Source organism: Mobula birostris, chromosome 7 (assembly GCF_030028105.1).
Source record: "Mobula birostris isolate sMobBir1 chromosome 7, sMobBir1.hap1, whole genome shotgun sequence".
NCBI lineage: Eukaryota > Metazoa > Chordata > Chondrichthyes > Myliobatiformes > Myliobatidae > Mobula > Mobula birostris.
The window spans coordinates 47,814,725-47,831,803 of NC_092376.1; the positions used below are offsets into that span (position 1 = coordinate 47,814,725).

At 41.0% G+C, this 17,079-nt stretch overlaps 1 protein-coding gene across 3 annotated transcripts in view; it reads left to right on the plus strand.

Moving 5' to 3' along the window:
* LOC140200174 (centrosomal P4.1-associated protein-like) overlaps positions 1-15,268 on the plus strand; it is a 64,555-nt gene extending 49,287 nt beyond the window's left edge. For all 3 annotated transcript variants that reach the window (XM_072263089.1, XM_072263087.1, XM_072263088.1), the window contains exons 14-18: positions 276-338; positions 2,277-2,417; positions 11,786-11,870; positions 12,877-12,997; positions 14,886-15,268. In XM_072263089.1, coding sequence (XP_072119190.1) covers positions 276-338; positions 2,277-2,417; positions 11,786-11,870; positions 12,877-12,997; positions 14,886-15,081 — 606 coding nt within the window. In that variant the 3' untranslated portion in view covers positions 15,082-15,268. The remainder of the gene's footprint in view (positions 1-275; positions 339-2,276; positions 2,418-11,785; positions 11,871-12,876; positions 12,998-14,885) is intronic.
* The last annotated feature ends 1,811 nt before the right edge of the window (positions 15,269-17,079 follow it).

A 17,079-nucleotide genomic window follows, 5' to 3' on the forward strand; every position in this document is an offset into this window, starting at 1 on the left:
TAATATTCAATAAAGAAGTTTTTCTAACTCATTGGAAAAACAACCTAGTTTGCTTTCCTCCCCCTTGTCACTGACTTAAAAAAAGACATTTGGTCTTTCCATGTGCAAAACCGTTGGGACATCTTGCAGATTTGTGACCATTTTAAACATGCAGATTTGTGACCATTTTAAACATGCAGATATGCTGACTCAGCTAATTTGTACTTTGAGGAATCTGTTAGTAGATTTCGCTTGAGTAAATACATTATAATTTGATGGTTTATCTGAAATTTTAGTGTCTGGAATTTAATGGGGCCAAGGACGAAATTCAAGAGGAGATTAAATACCCAGATGGAAAGGTGAGATTTCATTCTTTTCATTTATCAGTTTTTGTACTTCCTATTATTATCATTTTTCTCCCTTTCTAACAAGCCATGCATTGAATAAATGAAATATTTTAAAACACCATCCCTCAATTCTGTGTTCAAAGTTTAATGCAGTCCAGATTGTAATTGGTCAGTATTAGAATTGATTTATTTTTGTAAAGCTGTCAAGCAGCCAGCATAGTCAAAGATTCCACCCACCCAGAGCATTTTCTCTCATCATCTCTCCCATCGCATAGAAGGTACAAAAGCTTAAAAGTTCGTACCACCAGGATCAATGACAACTTCTACCATGTTATTATAAGATTATTGAATGCTTACCTAGTATGATAAAATGGGACTTTTGATCTTGCAATCTATGTTGTTATGATCTTGCACCTTATTGTCTACTTGCACTATACTTCCTCTATAGCTGTTTGTTTTGCATTGTTATCGTTTACCTTGTACTACCTCAATGCATTGTGTAATGGATTGATCTGTATGAACAGTGTGCAGGACAAGCTTTTCACTGTACCTAGGTACATGTGATAATCAAAAACCAATTCCACTGTATCTCAACAAGCAATAAATGGATCTGTATTCGATCAGTTTTCTGGTGACCTCAATCTAACTAACCTAGTCACTACGGTGAGGCCACATCCACTACAGTTAATCATACAATGACTTACCCCTGAACTTCTAAATAGGGAGAGATGTCCTACAGGCCAGATGAACATTGCCTAACTAACAGTCAAACTTGTATCTGTTCAGCTATTCTTGGGAATGTGCAATTGTAACAAAACCCAGAGGTGGTGGCACAGTGGAAGACTGTTATGTGATAATCTACTGACAATAGATCCCATGAAGTCTTTTGATGTCAGGCCCAACCATTGGCAAGATGCTCACCAGAGACAAACTGAAGTACAGCAGTTAATTACCTAGAATTGTTGGGGGGGGGGGGGGGGGGAGGGAATAAATTAAAATTTGGAAACAGTAATCTCAAAATTTAAGGTGTCACAACATCCTCTGCTGCTCTTAGCAGCCACTCTATATTGATAACTCTTAAGTGCCCTCTGAAATGGCTCAGCAAGCTATCTGTTGTACCATGACTGCTGCACTTTCAAAGAGCTAAATTGATCACCTGATGTTGACCTAGTTATGAAGTTTAGATATGGCAAAATCAGACCCCGAAGTACGATGACTCCTGCCCCACAGAGGGTAATGCAGTTGGCTCTGTCCAGTGTGATTGAGCATGACTTCTAATTTCTTAACAAATTTGGCAGCTCAATACTGCCCACCCATGATGTGCTCGGGCCTGGGGAATCTGCACTCTATCATTAAAGTCAGACCAGAATATCCATCTTGGTTCAATACAGAGTGCAAAAGGGCATGCCTGCTCTATCAGTTATATTTAAGATGTTGAATTTTAGAAATTTCAACATGGGCTTGTGTGTACAAACAGCATGCACTACGAATGTCTGCATGCTAAGCATTTCTACGTTTACTCAAGATGGATCAACTATTTCCCACTTCTGACTGGATGTGGTTATGAATGTTTCATGCTGATTTTTAAAAGAAGTATTTGAATGCTGAGCAAGTCCATTGTGGATTATGGGAATACTTTTAGAACTGATGTTTTTTGTCTGTTTACGTAACATTAAACTTACTATCCTGCAAGCTCCAGTAATTAAATCCTCTTTAATCAAATTTGATTTGACTGATAAATATGTATATAATGAAGGGTGACAGGCTTGTGTATAATCAAAGAAACTTGCATTTTTAGCATGGCGGCATTGTTGAAGCTCCCAAGTTATCCTGGAGATTCAGAAAGCCAGAATATTTTAAGAATTTTTTAAAAAACTATTGCTCTTTACAAATCCTACATTGGTATTTCCTATTCTTATTAAAATTGTATTATTTGAATGAATTTTATAGGTTGAGCAAGTGCTGAGAAGTGGACATCATATAATCATTTTCTGTAATGGTACAAGGAAAGAAGTTAGTGCTGATGGGAAGATCATTAAAGTAACCTTCTTCAATGGAGACATAAAGCAGATTATGTCAGACCAGACTGTAGTAAGCAATATCATTTTCAAAATTATATAAAATTGAACATTTTGGAAAAAGTTTAAAGTCTGTAAGCAATTGTTTCCTATTCTGCTGGTAGCATTTTAAAAAGTTGTTGCAACGTGAATTTTAAATTTCCCATGTCGTTAAAATTCAGGAGCATTACATTCTGCATACAGGTCTTTTGGCCCAATAAGTTCATGCCAACTATTGTGTCCATCTAGCTAGTCTCAATTTCTGGTTTTTGGCTCATATCCCTCTAAGCCCCATCCAAGTGCTTCTATCCAAAAGATACTATTGTACTTGCCTCAACCATTTCTGGCAGCTCATTCCATAAACTTATCACTATGTGTATTTGGGGGGGGAGTTGCCCTCAGGATCCTTTTAACCCTTTATCCATACACCTTAAATCTATAACCCGTAGTGTTGGAGTCTTGGGGTAAAGACTGTTACCATCCACATTATAGATGCCTCTCATAATTTTAAACATTTCTGTAAGGTTATTCCTCATTCTCCTATGTTCCAAGGAATAAAAGCCTAGCCAATCTTTCCCTTTAACTTGAGACCTCCAATGTTGGCAACATCCTCAAATATTTTCTGGACTCTTTCCTGTTTAATCACCTCTTTCTCATAACAGGGAAACCAAAACAGTACGCTGTATACCAGGTGCAGCCTCATCAACCACTTGTACAACTGCAACATAATGTCCCACATTCCATACTGTATGGCCTGACTGATGAAGGCCAGCCTGCTACGTGCATTTTTCCACCATTGTTCATAGTGTTAAGTCAAAAAGGCATCAGTTCAGACTTGTCTATGTTGAAATCCATTTGCATCTGCTCGGCCCACTTCCTTAACTGATCAAGATCTCTTTAATCTACAATAATTTTCACTATCAATACCACCTCCTAATTTTGTGTCATCCACATACTTACTCATTATGCATTAGTGTCCAATTCATCATTATGATCTATACTTTTAAAAGATGGTATTCCAAGTACCACTGCATAAATAAACATCTGGGTACAAACGCAGACCTTATTGATTTTAAAGATAATATTTAAAGGTCTTGGTGTTTACATTCTAATAAGACCAAATCTTTATCTGTTTATAAAGGGTGAATATATCCAAAAACAAAACTTTAATTTTAAACTTTAATTGTTTCAACTGTTCCTTTTTCCAAGATTTACAATTTGGTGTTGCCCTTAAGTTTTTTGTAATGTTAATCAAATTGACTATGATACAATGTCTCAACTGCAAGATTTATAAATTTAAACCCTGAGGAAACAATGGTGATAATATGATAGAATTCTCCCTGCAATTTGAGGGAGAAGCTAAAGAAAGATATATCAGTATTATAGATGAATAAAGGGAATTACAGAGGCATGAGAGAGGAGTCAGCCAAAGTTAATTGGAAGGGGACACTAGCAGGGATGATGGAAGAGAAGCAAAGGTTGGAGTTTCTGAGAGCAATTCAGAAGGCACAGGGTAGATATTTCACAAAGTAGTAGTATTCTAAATGCAGCATGATGCAACTGTGGCTGATGAAGTCAAAGCCAACATAAAAGCCCAAGAAAGGGCAGATAATAGCAAAAATTTGTGGGAAGTTAGAGGATTGGGAAGCTTTTTAAAAACCAACAAAAGACAACTGAAAGAACCATGGGAGGGGAGGAAGTATAAAGGTAAGCTAGCCAATAATGTTACAAGTGATACCAAAAGATTTTTTTAGATATATAGAGTAAAAGAGAAGTGAGAGTAGATGGTCGACTCTTGGAAAATGACAGTGGAGAGATAGTAACAGGAGGTAAGGAATTGATGGATGAACTGAATAAGTATTTTGCATCATTCTTCACTGTGGAAGACTACTTGTAGCATGTCGGAAGTTTGAGATGGTCAATGGCAGAAGTGAGTGCAATTGTTATTACTAGGGAGATGGTGCTTGGGGAAACTGAAAGGTGTTAAGGTAGAGAAGCCACCTGGACCTAATAGACTACACCACAGGGTTCAAAAAGAGGTAGCTGAAGAGATTGTGGAGGTATTAGTAATGATTTTCAAAAATCAATAGATTCTGGCATAGCTCTGGAGGACTGGAAAATTGCAAATTTTACTCCAGTCTTCAAGAAGGTAGGGAAACTGAAGAAAGGAATTTGTAGGCCAGTTGGCCTGACGTCAGTGATTGAAAAGATGTTTAAGATGGTGCTGGTGAAGGTCAGTGACTACTTGCTGGTGGCAAATAAAAACAGATTAGGTTCAATTTAATGTCAGATAAATGTATACAATATATATCCTGAAATTCTTTTTTTTCACAAGCATCCATGGAAACAGACAAGTGCTCCAAAGAATGAATGAAAGTTAGATGTTAGAACTCCAAAGCAGCCCCCCCCGCTCCCCCTCCCATGCATAAGCAGCAGCAAAGCAATGACCCACCCCTGCCATCAGCAAAATAGCATCTGCACCCTCCACTGGGCACTCAAGCGTGTGGCAAAGCATCAATAAAAACACAGACTTGCAGTGCCCCAAAGACTATTCGTTCACGTGGTAAATCGACATACCACAGGCACTCTCCTTTCCTAATAAAGGAAAAAGGGCTGTCCTCATTTCACAGCAAGAGGGGAGACATAATAAAACAATTCGCCAACTTATGGTGTTAAGTCTGTTGCATCACTTTTCCTGAGTTCTGTGCCCAAAGATTTCAGGTCTCTGGGCACATAACCAGCAGCCAGCTCACTGCTTATGATCTTCTGTCTCCCACGACACACCAGTTCTCTGTGGCAGCACTGACCTAGAATCCGCCTGCCTCCAGAGCCACGAAAATCTGGCACCCTGAAGGTGCGCTAGTCTTCTAGACCACGTCCTTGGCATATTGAAAAACGGCCAGTTGTGAGGCCCTGAGAGTGGGTCCCATTCCTGCAAAGAACGGAAGTCAACATGCAACTCCAGGTCAGGGTCTTCAAAAGAACCCTGAAAAGGAAAAAAGAGATATTAAAGTTAGAAATAGAGCTGTTTCTGAAGATGCAAGTAAAGGAGTTGCCGTTAGGTGCCATCATCCTCAGCTCTGCCCTTGAATACTTTATGAATCAGTTTTTCTGGTAAAAGATCACTGCAAACAATAGACTGTAACTTCCTGTCAGAGTTGAGCTTTTGAACTACTTGTACAATCTGGCATTTTTGTGGTGGAGAACGGTCATGGCATGGTGTATGTGGGCTGAATCAAGGCGGCGGAGTCTAAGCCGGAGAGTGGGGAATGGATGCTGTGGACTTGGCAATTTGATTTGGCAGAACTGAGGTGAGGTGAGGAGAGTGGAGGCGATGCAGAGTCAAGACGGTGGGGCGCGAACCCGGGCCTGAGAGTGAGGAAAGACCTGAGGTTTGATTGATTTAAGTGTCGAGCTGAATTGGAAATGTTGGGTACGGGCTGAATCGAGGAGTTGGGGCATCGGCCTGAGAGCGTATTGAAACGACAGGGCCTGGTCTGAGAGCAAGAAAGTTGGAGGATTTGAGCGCTGGGCCAGATTGCAGAAGGTCAGGGTGTCCGGGCTGGAGGCATGGGATCGGCTGTTTCAATCACTGCTCTGCAAGGTTTACTTGTGTCTGAACCAAGCTGTGGCTTGCAACTATCAAAGTATAGATTCACTTTTGTAAACTTCAGTTCTGATTGCAATTTGCTTACTTTTATTGTTTGCACCTTTTTTCCTCCTGCACATTGGGTATTTGATGGCCTTTTTCTTTTAAATGGGTTCTATTGCGTTTCTTTGTTTTGTAGCTGCCTGCAAGAAAACTAATGTCAAGGTTGTATAAAGTATACATAATTTGACAATAAATGTACTTCGATCTTCGATGTTGGAGTCGATTGTTAAGGATGTGGTTTTGGGGTACTTTGAGTCTTATGACAAAATAGGTCAAAGTCAGCATGATTTCCTCAAGGGAAAATCCTGCGTGAGAAATCTATTGGAATTAGAACATAGAACAGTACAGGCCCTTCGGCTCACAATGTTCTGCCGACCCTCAAACCCTGCCTCCCATATAACCCCCCCACTTTAAATTCCTCTATATACCTGTCTAGTAGTCTCTTAAACTTCACTAGTGTATCTGCCTCCACCACTGACTCAGGCAGTGCATTCCACGCACCAACCACTCTCTGAGTAAAAAAACCTTCCTCTAATATCCCCCTTGAACTTCCCACCCCTTACCTTAAAGCCATGTCCTCTTGTATTGAGCAGTGATGCCCTGGGGAAGAGGCGCTGGCTGTCCACTCTATCCATGCCTCTTATTATCTTGTACAACTCTATCATGTCTCCTCTCATCCTCCTCCTCTCCAAAGACTAAAGCCCTAGCTCCCTTAATCTCTGATCATAATGCATACTCTCTAAACCAGGCAGCATCCTGGTAAATCTCCTCTGTACCCTTTCCACTGCTTCCACATCCTTCCTATAGTGAGGTGACTAGAACTGGACACAGTTCTCCAAGTGTGGCCTAACCAGAGTTTTATAGAGCTGCATCATTACATCGTGACTCTTAAACTCTATCCCTCGACTTATGAAAGCTAGCACCCCATAAGCTTTCTTAACTACCCTATCCATCTGTGAGGCAACTTTCAGGGATCTGTGGACATGTACCCCCAGATCCCTTTGCTCCTCCACACTACCAAGTATCCTGCCATTTACTTTGTACTCTGCCTTGGAGTTTGTCCTTCCAAAGTGTACCACTTCACACTTCTCCGGGTTGAACTCCATCTGCCACTTCTCAGCCCACTCCTGCATCCTATAAATGTCTCTCTGCAAACTTCGACAATCCTCTACACTATCTACAACACCACCAACCTTTGTGTCGTCTGCAAACTTGCCAACCCACCCTTCTACCCCCACATCCAGGTCGTTAATAAAAATCATGAAAAGTAGAGGTCCCAGAGCAGATCCTTGTGGGACACCACTAGTCACAATCCTCCAATCTGAATGTACTCCCTCGACCACCACCCTCTGCCTTCTGCAGGCAAGCCAATTCTGAATCCACCTGGCCAAACTTCCCTGGATCCCATGCCTTCTGACTTTCCGAATAAGCCTACTGTGTGGAACCTTGCCAAATGCCTTGCTAAAATCCATATAGATCACATCCACTGCACTACCCTCATCTATATGCCTGGTCACCACCTCAAAGAACTCTATCAGGCTTGTTAGACACGATCTGCTCTTCACAAAGCCATGCTGACTGTTCCTGATCAGACTATGATTCTCTAAATGCCCAGAGACCCTATCTCTAAGAATCTTTTCCAACAGCTTTCCCACCACAGACGTAAGGCTCACTGGTCTATAATTACCCGCACTATCCCTACTACCTTTTTTGAACAAGGGGACAACATTCGCCTCCCTTCAATCCTCCGGTACCATTCCTGTGGACAATGAGGACATAAAGATCCTAGCCAGAGGCTCAGCTATCTCTTCCCTCACCTCGTGCAGCAGCATGGGGAATATTCCATCAGGCCCCGGGGACTTATCCATCCTAATAACTCCAACACTTAACAAACTCTGCCCCATCTAAACCCTTGGAACTAATCAGGTGCCAATCAATATTAGGGAAGTTAAAGTCACTCATGATAACAACCCTGTTATTTTTGCACCTTTCCAAAATCTGCCTCCCAATCTGCTCCTCTCTATCTCTGCTGCTACTAGGGGGTCTATAGAATACCCCCAGTAGAGTAACTGCTCCCTTCCTGTTCCTGACTTCCACCCATACTGACTCAAAAGAGGATCCTACTACATTACCCACCCTTTCTGTAGCTGTAATAGTATCCCTGACCAGTAATGCCACCCTTCCTCCCCTTTTTCCGCCCTCTCTATCCCTTTTAAAGCACTGAAATCCAGAAATATTGAGAATCCATTCCTGCCTTGGTGCCAGCCAAGTCTCTGTAATGGCCACTACATCATAATTCCATGTATGTATCCAAGCTCTCAGTTCATCACCTTTGTTCCTGATGCTTCTTGCATTGAGGTACACACATTTCAGCCCTTCTACCTTACTGTCTTTACACTGTTTATTCTGCTTCTCTTTCCTCAAAGCCTCTATGTTAGATCTGGCTTTACTCCTTGCACTTCTTTCACTGCTCTATCGTTCTGGGTCCCATGCCCCTTGCAAATTAGTTTAAACCCTCCCGAACCATGCTAGCAAACCTACCTGCAAGGATATTGCTCCCCCTCGAGTTCAGGTGCAACCCATCCAATCTGTACAGGTCCCACCTTTCCCAGAAGAGATCCCAATGATCCAAAAATCTAAAACCCTGCTCCCTGCACCAACTCCTCAGCCACGTATTCAACTGCCATCTCCTCCAATTCTTACCATCACTGTCACGTAGCACTGGCAGCAATCCTGAGAACGCCACCCTTGACGTCCTGTTCTTCAGCCTTCTGCCTAGTTCCCGAAACTCACACTTCAGGACCTCATTCCTCTTCCTGCCTATGTCGTTGGTCCCAACATGTATCACGACTTCTGGTCGCTCTCCCTCTCGTACCAGGATGTTGTGCACCCGGTCAGAGACATCCTGGACCCTGGCACCCGGGAGGCAACAAACCATGCGGGTGTCCTTCTCACGTCCACAAAATCTCCTGTCTGCTCCCCTGACTATAGAGTCTCCAATGACGATAGCTCTGCTCTTCTCCAACCCACCCTCCTGCACCACAGGGTCAGACTCAATGCCAGAGGCCCTGCTACCATGGCTCATACCTGGTTGGTCGTGCCCGCCAACAGTATCCAGGATGGTAAATTTATTCAGGGGAATGGCTACAGGGGTGTTCTGCACTACCTGTCTGCTCACCTTTGCTTTCCCCCCTCTGACTGTCACCCAACGACCTACTTCCGACAGCCTAGGTGTGACTACCTCCCTATAGTTCTCATCTATGACTGCCTCATTCTCCCTTATGAGTCGAAGGTCATCCAGCTGCTGCTCCAGATTCCTTACATGGTCTTTCAGATTGCCCAGCCGTATGCACTTCTGGCAGACGTGACTCTGTGGGAGAGGGGCATTCCCCCAAGAAGAAAGAACAATCAGGATAGACAAAGGAGAATTGGTGGTTGTTGTGTACTTCGATTTTTCAGAAGGCCTCCGATAAGTTGCCACACAAAGCTGCAAAACAAGATGAGATCCTAGGATATTACAGGAAAGATACTGGCATGGATAGAGCATTGGTTGATTGGCAAGAGGCTAATGACCATTGGTGTACCACAGGTCTGTGTTCGGACTGCTTCCTTTTACGTTTTATGCCAACTACTTGGATGATGAAATTGGTGTTGTGGCCAAGTTTGTGAACAAAACAAAGATGGGTAGGGGCAGGTACAGTGGTATGGGAAAGTTTGGGCACCCTGGTCAAAATTTCTGTTACTGCGAATAGCTGGGTGAGTAAAAGATGAACTGATTTCCAAAAGGCACAAAGTTAAGGATGACATATTTCTTTAATATTTTAAGCAAGAAAACTTTTTTATTTCCATCTTTTACAGTTTCAAAATAACAAAAAAGGAAAAGGGCTCGAAGCAAAAGTTTGGGCACCCTGCATGGTCAGTACTTAGTAACACCCCCTTTGGAAGTATCACAGCTTGTAAATGCTTTCTGTAGCCAGCTAAGGGTCTTTCAATTCTTGTTTAGAGGATTTTCTCCCATTCTTCCTTGCAAAAGGCTTCTAGTTCTGTGGATTCTTGGGCTGTCTTGCATGCACTGGTCTTTTGAGGTCTATCCACAGATTCTCGATGATGTTTTAGGTCAGGAGACTGTGAGGACCATGGCAAAACCTTCAGCTTGCACCTCTTGAGGTAGTCCATTGTGGATTTTGAGGTGTGTTTAGGTTCATTATCCCGTTGTAGAAGCCATCTTCTTTTCATCTTCGGCTTTTTTTACAGACGGTGTGATGTTTGCTTCCAGAATTTGCTGGTATTTAATTGAATTCATTCTTCCCTCCACCAGTAGATGTTCCCCGTGCCACTGGCTGCAACACAAGCCCAAAGCATGATCGATCCACCCTGTCTGTGCGTAACAGTTGGAGAGGGATCCTTTTCATGAAATTCTGCATCTTTAACTTTGTGCCTTTTGGAAATTGGTTCATTTTTTATTCGCTTAGGTATTCACAGTACTGTAACAGAAATTTTGACCGGGGTGCCCAAACTTTTGCATGCCACTGTAGATTTAGGGAATCAGAGGGGCTGCAGAAGTACTTGGATTAGAAGAATGGGCAAAGAGGTGGCAGATGGAATAGTGTTGGAAAGTGTATGGTCATGCACTTTGGTAGAAGGATTAAAGGTGTAGATTATTTTCTAAATGGGGAGAAAATACAAAATCAGGTGCAAAGAGATTTGGGAGACCTCGAGCAGATTTCCTAAAAGGTTATAGATCGTAGGTTACTAAAGTTGCCTTCATTCAACTTGCTAAATATGTTATCTTTGGACTTGATTACTCCAGTATTCCTTTTGCTTTCTATGTTCTGTAAAATTTGCCAAGCAACACAGAGTTTCCTTTGACCCACCTCTCAACCTTCACCTGCAATCATTCTCAACTACACTGACCCTGTTAAGCAACACCAGTTGTAAAATTTTCATCCTCTTCACTCTGACCCCTGGTTCTAATCTCATTGGAATTGGAGGATTGCAGATAAAAGGTTTAATGTTCAGTGTCTCCAGCATCCATATTTTAGTGGACACAGCTCAGCCAATCATGAAAACACACCTCTACTCTGCAGACTCTGTCTATACTAAGCCTATCCAAGATCTCACCTACTTCAGTCATTCTCTTTTCTTCCTCTCTCCCATTGTCTAGAAGATACAAGTTTGAAAGCATACCACCAGCTTCAAAGATGGCTTTTACAAATGGTATCTTGCTGTTGTAAGACTGGATATTTCCCTGATACATTAAGATGCACTCTTGACCTCAATCTCTTGTTATGACTGCACATTACTGTCTATATGCCCTGCATTTTCTCTGTGTTGTAACTCTAAATTCTGTACTGTTATTGTTTTATCTTGTACTTCCTCAATGCACTGCTGTAATGAATTGATCTGTACGGATGACATGCAAGATTTTCATTCATACTTCAGTATGTGACAGAAATAAATCAATTTACTTATTTAGTTATTACTTAATTGGTGACTTTGCCTCCCTCAACTGCTAAGGCACTGTCTTCTAGGACTTGTCCCCAAGACGTCTTCCCCTTTCTACCTTTTGAGACATTGCTCAAAGATAGGTTTTGTATAACAACTCTATTGTAATAGGGGAAGAATTTTGGTAGTTATTCAGTCCTTGTTTGAGATATTAATCCTATTTAAATGGGTTTTAAAATTATGTTTTAATCATCCACCAAATATTTTTCAGCTTTTCCATAACCTTAATATATTTTTAAAAACAGATATACTATTATGCAGATGCCCAGACAACACACACAACTTACCCTGATGGTCTTGAAGTTTTGCAGTTCCCAAATAATCAACTAGGTGAGTGACACTGACTGCTTAGATTTTAAGCAAGGTGTACTTTAAAGCAGGGGTACCAACATTTTTTTTATGCCATGGACCAATACCATTAAGCAAGTAGTGTGTGGACAGCAGGTTCAGAACCATCGGTCTAATGGAAGCAGAGTCTGAAGCAGACCAGTACAAAGGTGGAAAAGGTAGTCAATGATGGCATGGATGTTCAAACAAAAACTTAGCTGTAAAGACCACCAATTTCTGAGAACAAAGGTATTTTTACTTACACATTTAATATGCCACTCTCTAGTCCAAAACATGCCCTTCAACTTTGTTTTATAATTAAAAATTATTTTTGTAGTATTGAAATTAGACATTACTGTATGCAACTTGTTTGAAATGTTTAGTTGTCCATGAAGCACCTTACAATGCTCCTGTTGAGGTCAATACAAGTACTGATATAAACACAATTTGGGAAAAAAGACCAAAGAGTATGATTCATTCTTTGATACATCATATCATTTTTTTTCCTGAGGGGTAATGTACTCTGCAGTGCTTATTTCTTTAGCAAACATCAGAAGAAACTATATTCTCTTCGCTTATCTTGGGAAATAATTGAATTTTTGCGGTTACTACTGAAATTGGTAACTTAGCAGTACCCCTGTCCCAACTATTTTGGTGCTCTAACCATTTGACACATATTTGCATGATTTACAATTTGTATTTTATGGACAACATTTTGTGTAGTTGAGGGATTTTAGTTTCCACTTCTAGCAATAATTTAGATGGAATTTCAGTCAGTTGAAAAATGGGTGGTGAATGAAGAATTGAAAGCAAGATATTGGGTACAGTTTAGATAGATATAGTACAGATTGAGTATTATAATGAAATGTGAAAGAGCAGAGTTCCTGGGGATTAGAAAGTCAACAATGAAATATTTATTGTAAATTATTGTAGTCAAATTATTTCAATGAATTAATTGGAATTCTAAAGCATTTTACAGATATTGACATGTGTATATTAATAATTTTAGAGAAACATTATCCAGATGGCAGAAAGGAAATCACCTTTCCAGACCAGACCATTAAATACTTGTTTGCAGATGGTCACGAGGAGAACGTGTTTCCTGATGGAACAATAATACGCATGCAGCTGTAAGTAAACTACCTTAAGTAATCTGCATCAATTTCAGCGATTCATCTAAATAACGATTTAGTTTTTTTAAAACATTGTAATCTATGTGGCAGCACTTCCTGGGTTACCAGTAATGAACATTCATTAAAAAATTTTCTTCCTAGCTTTTGATTGTTCTTGCACAATTTAATAGGTTATTACCAAGGATGCATACACTAACAACATTAACAGGTGTAAACACAGATAAATATCACCACCTCTTCTAAATAGTATTGAAAATTTTAATATTCATCTGGATGTCAGCAACTCCCAGGATGGATAAGTAAACTGGTACAAATTTTAAAATGTGAAATCACCTGATTTCCACTGAGCAGAAGGCTAATAATTCCTTGTGAATATAAGCAGTTTATTCTCTCCCCTGCCTTTCCCCAAAGAATAATAAATCTTCAGTGAGTTGTACAAATTTGGCGATTTACTGAATGTCTAATTCTACTCTGACTATAAATGAAGTATCTGGCTTCAAGCTGTACTTGAAGACACAAAGACTAAAATATAGTAGAACTGTTAATCTGGCACATTTGGGATATTGGTGGTGCTGGATTAGCAGATTTTCTGAACTATTTGATGTTATTTTCTCCTGAATGCATTCTTCACTTTGTTGTAACAAATTTCCAGCATAGTCTGGTTAGCAATAGTCAGCATGGCTTTGTGGGGGGCAGGCTGTTCCTCAGGAGCCATATTGGATTCTTTTGAGGAAGTGACAAACCAAATTGAAGGTAGAGCAATGGATATGTTGTGTATATTTATTTTAGTCAGGCATTTCCTAAGGTTTATCATTCGGAAGGCATGGGATCCAGGGGAAGGTCAGGTGTGAAGGCAGAATACAGGGTTAACATAGCACATTTAGCAGTGTGAAACAACATGGGGATTTTGGGGTCCATGTCCAGATCCCTTTAAGTTGCTGTGCAAATCCTATAGAAGGGTCTTGTTCCAAAATATCAACTGTTTATTCATTTCTATAGATGCTGCCTGCCCTGCCACATTCCTCCCAACATTTTGTATAAGATGCACAAGCTGATAAGGTGGTTAGTAAGGCATATGGTGTGTTCACTTTCATTAGTTGGGGGATTGAGTTCAAGATCTGCAAGGTTGTGTAGCTCTATTTAACTTTGGTTAAGCTACTCCTAGAGTACTGAGAGTTCGCATCCACTTATCATATGAAGGATGTGGAAGTCTTTAGGAAGGATGTAGTGGAGATTTGCCAGGATGCTGTCTACATTTGAAGGTATGTCGTGAGGAAAGGTTGAGCAAGCTAGGATTTTTCTGTTTAGAGTGAAGGATAAGATGCGACTTGATGGACACGTACAAGATGATAAGAGGCATTGGTTGTGGACAGGCAGCTACTTTTTCCCCAGAGTGGAAATGGCTAATACTAGGAACATAACTTTAAGGTGTTTGACATCTTTCTTCCCACCCCCATCATACTTTCCTCCAGAGGTAATTTTTTTAAAATATCGTGGTAGGTGCATGGAATGTGCTGCCAGGCGTGATGGTAGGACATTTCAGAGACTTGGATAGGCACATAGATGAAAAGAAATGGAGGGGGAATTGAAGGATTAGATTGATCTTAGTGTAGCTTAGAAAGTCAACAACTTCTATACTTGCTCTTCTGTTTAGTGTTTTATAGTATACCAGTGATCAAAGTGCTATCTTTTGAGTGAGGTATAATAGCTCAAGAACACAATTTTCCTCTATCCTAGTGCCTATCAATCAATTCCAAGCCAAATTTTGGTCATTTGCTGGAGATAGTTTACCATATTTTTGTGCATGTGCTATGGTGAGTGTTTGTTTGAAAATTAAGCACATAAGTAAACGTTATTTAAAACCAAGATTTTCCCTCTTGTGCAGTGATGGTACCAAGATAATTGAATTTAATAATGGACAAAGGGAAATACACACACCAAGCTACAAAAGACGCGAGTATCCTGATGGAACTGTTAAAACAGTACATCTAAATGGACAGCAAGAAACAAAGTACAGCACTGGAAGAGTAAGAATAAAAGATAAGGAAGGCAATGTAATCATGGACAGTAAACCCCACTGATTAAGTATTGTTTTAAATGTAGTCAACACTTAAAATTACAATCAGTTATCGTAAAGAATTTGACTGCTAGTATTTTTCTTGTAAATACTTCTATGAAAATGTCAACCATGAGCTTGGTGTTTAAATGTTTATAAAATGGATTTATTGAATTATTTATGTATGTTACTTAAGGTAAAACATTAAATGATAAAATGAACCAAATATTTAGAGTCTGCAGTAATCCTGATTTGAAGAGCATTCAGTGTCTACTAAGGCACAATTTTACACTAACAACTTTTAAAAAGCTATGGTCTTTTAATTTTAATACCAGAACAAAAAATGTGCATTCAAAATGCACAGAATTGCATTTATCATTTCTAACAATTTTGTGTTGACACATTTTCCAGTTGTTGCATCCTGCTTAGTGCTCATAGTGTGTGTGTGATATATGACAAACAACTATCAGACAATCTAATTCAACAATCTAGCTGCTGTGGTAAACTGGATCAGCAAATTAGTGGCTGACACCAAGACTGAGAGCAAGGAAGGCTATTAGAAGCTTGCAGTGGGGTTTAAACCAGCTGGAAAAATGGCAGAGGAATTTAATGCAGACAGTTGAGAAATTTTACACTTTGGAAAGACAAACCAGGGTGTAACTTGTACAGTAGGGCCCTGAGGAGTGTGGAACAGAGGGATCTGGGAATACAGATCCATAATTCCCTGAAAGTGGTATCACAATTAGATAGGGTTGTAAAGTGAATTTTGGACACACTGGCCTTCATAAATCAAAGTATTGTTTACAGGAGTCGTGATGTTTTGTTGAAGTTGAATTTAAGAAATTGGTGAGGCCTGATTTGGAGTTTTGTATGCAGTTCCAGTCACCTATCTACAGGAAAGATGTAAGATTAAAAGAGAGCAGAGAAAATTTATAAGGATCATGCCATGACTTGAGGACCTGAGTTATAGGGAAAGGTTGAATAGGTTAGGACTGTATTCTCAAGAGTGCAAGAGATTGAGAGGTATAGATAGGGTAAATACAAAAGCAGAAGAGGAAAAAGCAACACACATCAAAGTTGCTGGTGAACGCAGCAGGCCAGGCAGCATCTGTAGGAAGAGGTGCAGTCGACATTTCAGGCTGAGACCCTTCGTCAGGACTAACTGAAGGAAGAGTGAGTAAGGGATTTGAAAGTTGGAGGGGGAGGGGGAGATCCAAAATGGTAGGAGAAGACAGGAGGGGGAGGGATGGAGCCAAGAGCTGGACAGGTGATTGGCAAAAGGGGATACGAGAGGATCATGGGACAGGAGGTCCAGGAAGAAAGACGGGGGGGGGGGGGGACCCAGAGAATGGGCAAGGGGTATATTCAGAGGGACAGAGGGAGAAAAAGGAGAGTGAGAGAAAGAATGTGTGCATAAAAATAAGTAACAGATGGGGTACGAGGGGGAGGTGGGGCCTAGCGGAAGTTAGAGAAGTCGATGTTTATGCCATCAGGTTGGAGGCTAACCAGACGGAATATAAGGTGTTGTTCCTCCAACCTGAGTGTGGCTTCATCTTTACAGTAGAGGAGGCCATGGATAGACATGTCAGAATGGGAATGGGATGTGGAATTAAAATGTGTGGCCACTGGGAGATCCTGCTTTCTCTGGCGGACAGAGCGTAGATGTTCAGCAAAGCGGTCTCCCAGTCTGCGTTGGGTCACGCCAATATATAAAAGGCCACATCGGGAGCACCGGACACAGTATATCACCCCAGTCGACTCACAGGTGAAGTGTTGCCTCTCCTGGAAGGACTGTTTGGGGCCCTGAATGGTGGTAAGGGAGGAAGTGTGAGGGCATGTGTAGCACTTGTTCCGCTTACACAGGTAAGTGCCAGGAGGGAGATCAGTGGGGAGGGATGGGGGGGGGGGGACGAATGGACAAGGGAGTTGTGTAGGGAGCGATCCCTGCGGAATGCAGGGGGGAGGAGGGAAAGATGTGCTAAGTGGTGGGATCCTGTTGGAGGTGGCGGAAGTTACGGAGAAT